This window comes from Silene latifolia, chromosome 3, assembly GCF_048544455.1.
Source record: "Silene latifolia isolate original U9 population chromosome 3, ASM4854445v1, whole genome shotgun sequence".
In the NCBI taxonomy this organism is placed as follows: Eukaryota; Viridiplantae; Streptophyta; class Magnoliopsida; order Caryophyllales; family Caryophyllaceae; genus Silene; species Silene latifolia.
The window spans coordinates 71,090,369-71,092,713 of record NC_133528.1 but is presented as its reverse complement, the minus strand read 5'-3'; the positions used below and the strand labels follow the sequence as shown (position 1 = coordinate 71,092,713).

Sequence of the window (2,345 nt, the reverse complement as noted above, 5' to 3'; positions counted from 1 at the left end):
GAATATTGATAATTTCACTACTCTCGTTGTTGTTTCCATTACTTTCACTACTCCCTTTGCTAATATAGTTACTTTGACTATTCAAATGAGTGATTACTAACATGTTATTATATCCAATGTTAATACAATTATTTTCACTACTAACATAATTACTTTTACTATTTAGCCATACAAATTTAAGAGGTTATATATTTATATAAATATATTACATATATGCATTAAATCAAATCGAAATAATTATAGAATATTATATCTTTTGGAAATCTAGCTTGATTTATTTACCTTTTAATAGTTTTCAAAATATAACCTACTTATATTATATTTGTGTATGTTAAATAATTATATAATTATATGATTAAGTGAGACATGTTTATTTTAAGGAAAATCACCATATATTGATATTATCTAAATTTATACTTCAACCAAAACTATATAATATTTACATTAAAGTCCCTTGGTCGGGTCCATCACACGGTGCTATCGATTAAAACTATATAGTATAATTAAGTTGTATAGATTTATTTAATTACATTTTTTTTTTTTGCAAGAAAAGCAAGCCATTTTATTCATCCATAAAGGGAATAAAGGCCAATCTTACAAAGAATAACCAATAATTATCTAGCACTGTAGATAATCTACCACCTCATTCTTATATCGAGAATTAGTTACAAAAAGAAGCCTCACACTAACTACATACTGGATTCGTTTCAAAATGTACTCAGAACTATGCTCTTCTTCACGAAAAAGACGACAATTCCGTTCCTCCCATAAGCAATAGACCGTGGCAGCTAAACTGCTAGAGTACAGTCTAGCTTTCCAATGTTTCCTCTTCTGAAATCTAGCTATCCATTGTAGTTCCTTCCTCATGTTCCTTGTTCTATAACTCATTCTCAACCATTGCAAGACTCCTATCCAAACTGTACTAGCAAAGGAACATTTGAAAAATAGGTGCTGATGTGATTCATTATCCTTCTTGCAAAGGATACATCTATTCACAATGCACTGCCCTTTCTGATTTAGCTTATCAACAGTAGCTAGCTTCCCCTGCACAGCTAATACCATAATAAACCCATGCTTAGGTAAGACAGCAGTGTTCCAAACTCCTTTTGCCCAACTAATCTTTACTGCTGGTACCCTAAGGTAATCATACAGTAAGCTAAGATTCAATTTACCTGCCTGCACACTACGAAACAAGACTTGCTTTGCTTCTGCAATACTGCCTGTTCTAGTAATTAGCTCATTCTTAACCAGCAGTATACTTCTCCAGCTTTCTGAGTGGTGAGGTTTGACCTCCATTGCCCAGAAATCCTCATTTTTAATGTTATACTTGTAATTCCAAGCTGCCCACACACTTTCAGATTTAGTCTCAATTGCCCATATCCATTTGCAGATAATACATTTGTTCCAAGACAGTATTTCTTTAATGTTATAGCCTCCCTCCTGATAAGGAGCACAGCAGGAAGACCAGCTCTTCATTATCATCTTTCTCTTCCCATCCTCAGGCTGCCATAAAAAATTTCTGCAAAACTTTGTGATTAATTTGTGCACTCCTTTAGGAATTAGTAAAGTAGCACACCAGTATTGCTCCATCCCAAAAATGATAGTATTGATCAGATTAATTTTGCCAGCATAGGATAATTTGTGTGTAGACCAGGTATTTAAGGCAGCTTGCACTTTACTAAGAAGATCAAAGAAACATCCCCTTATTCAACTTTCCTTCATTTAAAGGTACTCCCAGATATCTGAAAGGAAAGGTTCCTTCCACATAACCTGTGTCCTTAAGGATTAACTCCTTAACTGCATCTCTTAAACCTCCCATATAGATGTTAGTCTTCTCTGAATTGGCCCTCAATCCAGACATGTTAGCAAACAAATCTAGAGAGTCAGACACAGCATTCACTGAAGGGGAATCACCTCTCACAAATATCATCAAGTCATCAGCAAAGATGAGGTGATTGAGTCCCATTCTGCCACATTTTGGATGATAAGTAACCTAATGTCTGCTATGGATGCTACGTAAAACTCTTGAGAGCATCTTCATTCCCATAACAAAGATAAAGGGTGAAAGGGGATCACCTTGTCTAAGACCACTAGCACCTTTGAAAAACCCAGTAGTAGTACCATTCACCTTAATACTGAACCAGGTAGATGTAATGCACCCCATTAACCATTTCCTGAACTGAGGAGGAAAGTTATAGACCTGCAACATTCTACCTATGAAATCCCATTGTAAAGAGTCAAAAGCTTTTTTGATGTCTACCTTTATCATGCATCTTGGGGAAATTCCTTTGTGTCCATATCCTTTGATCAGAGACTGTGTAAGCATAATATTCTCAAAAATATTT

General features: G+C 34.8%; 1 protein-coding gene across 1 annotated transcript; it reads right to left on the bottom strand.

Moving 5' to 3' along the window:
• Positions 1-618: 618 nt before the first annotated feature.
• LOC141649201 (uncharacterized) lies at positions 619-1,590 on the bottom strand. Its single transcript, XM_074457895.1, has one exon. It carries the CDS (start codon positions 1,588-1,590, stop codon positions 619-621), a length of 972 nt encoding a protein of 323 aa, XP_074313996.1.
• Positions 1,591-2,345: the final 755 nt, after the last annotated feature.

Excerpts from the sequence above, each read along its gene's own strand:
- LOC141649201 (XM_074457895.1), bottom strand. The coding sequence starts at position 1,590 with ATGGAGCAATACTGGTGTGCTACTTTACTAATTCCTAAAGGAGTGCAC.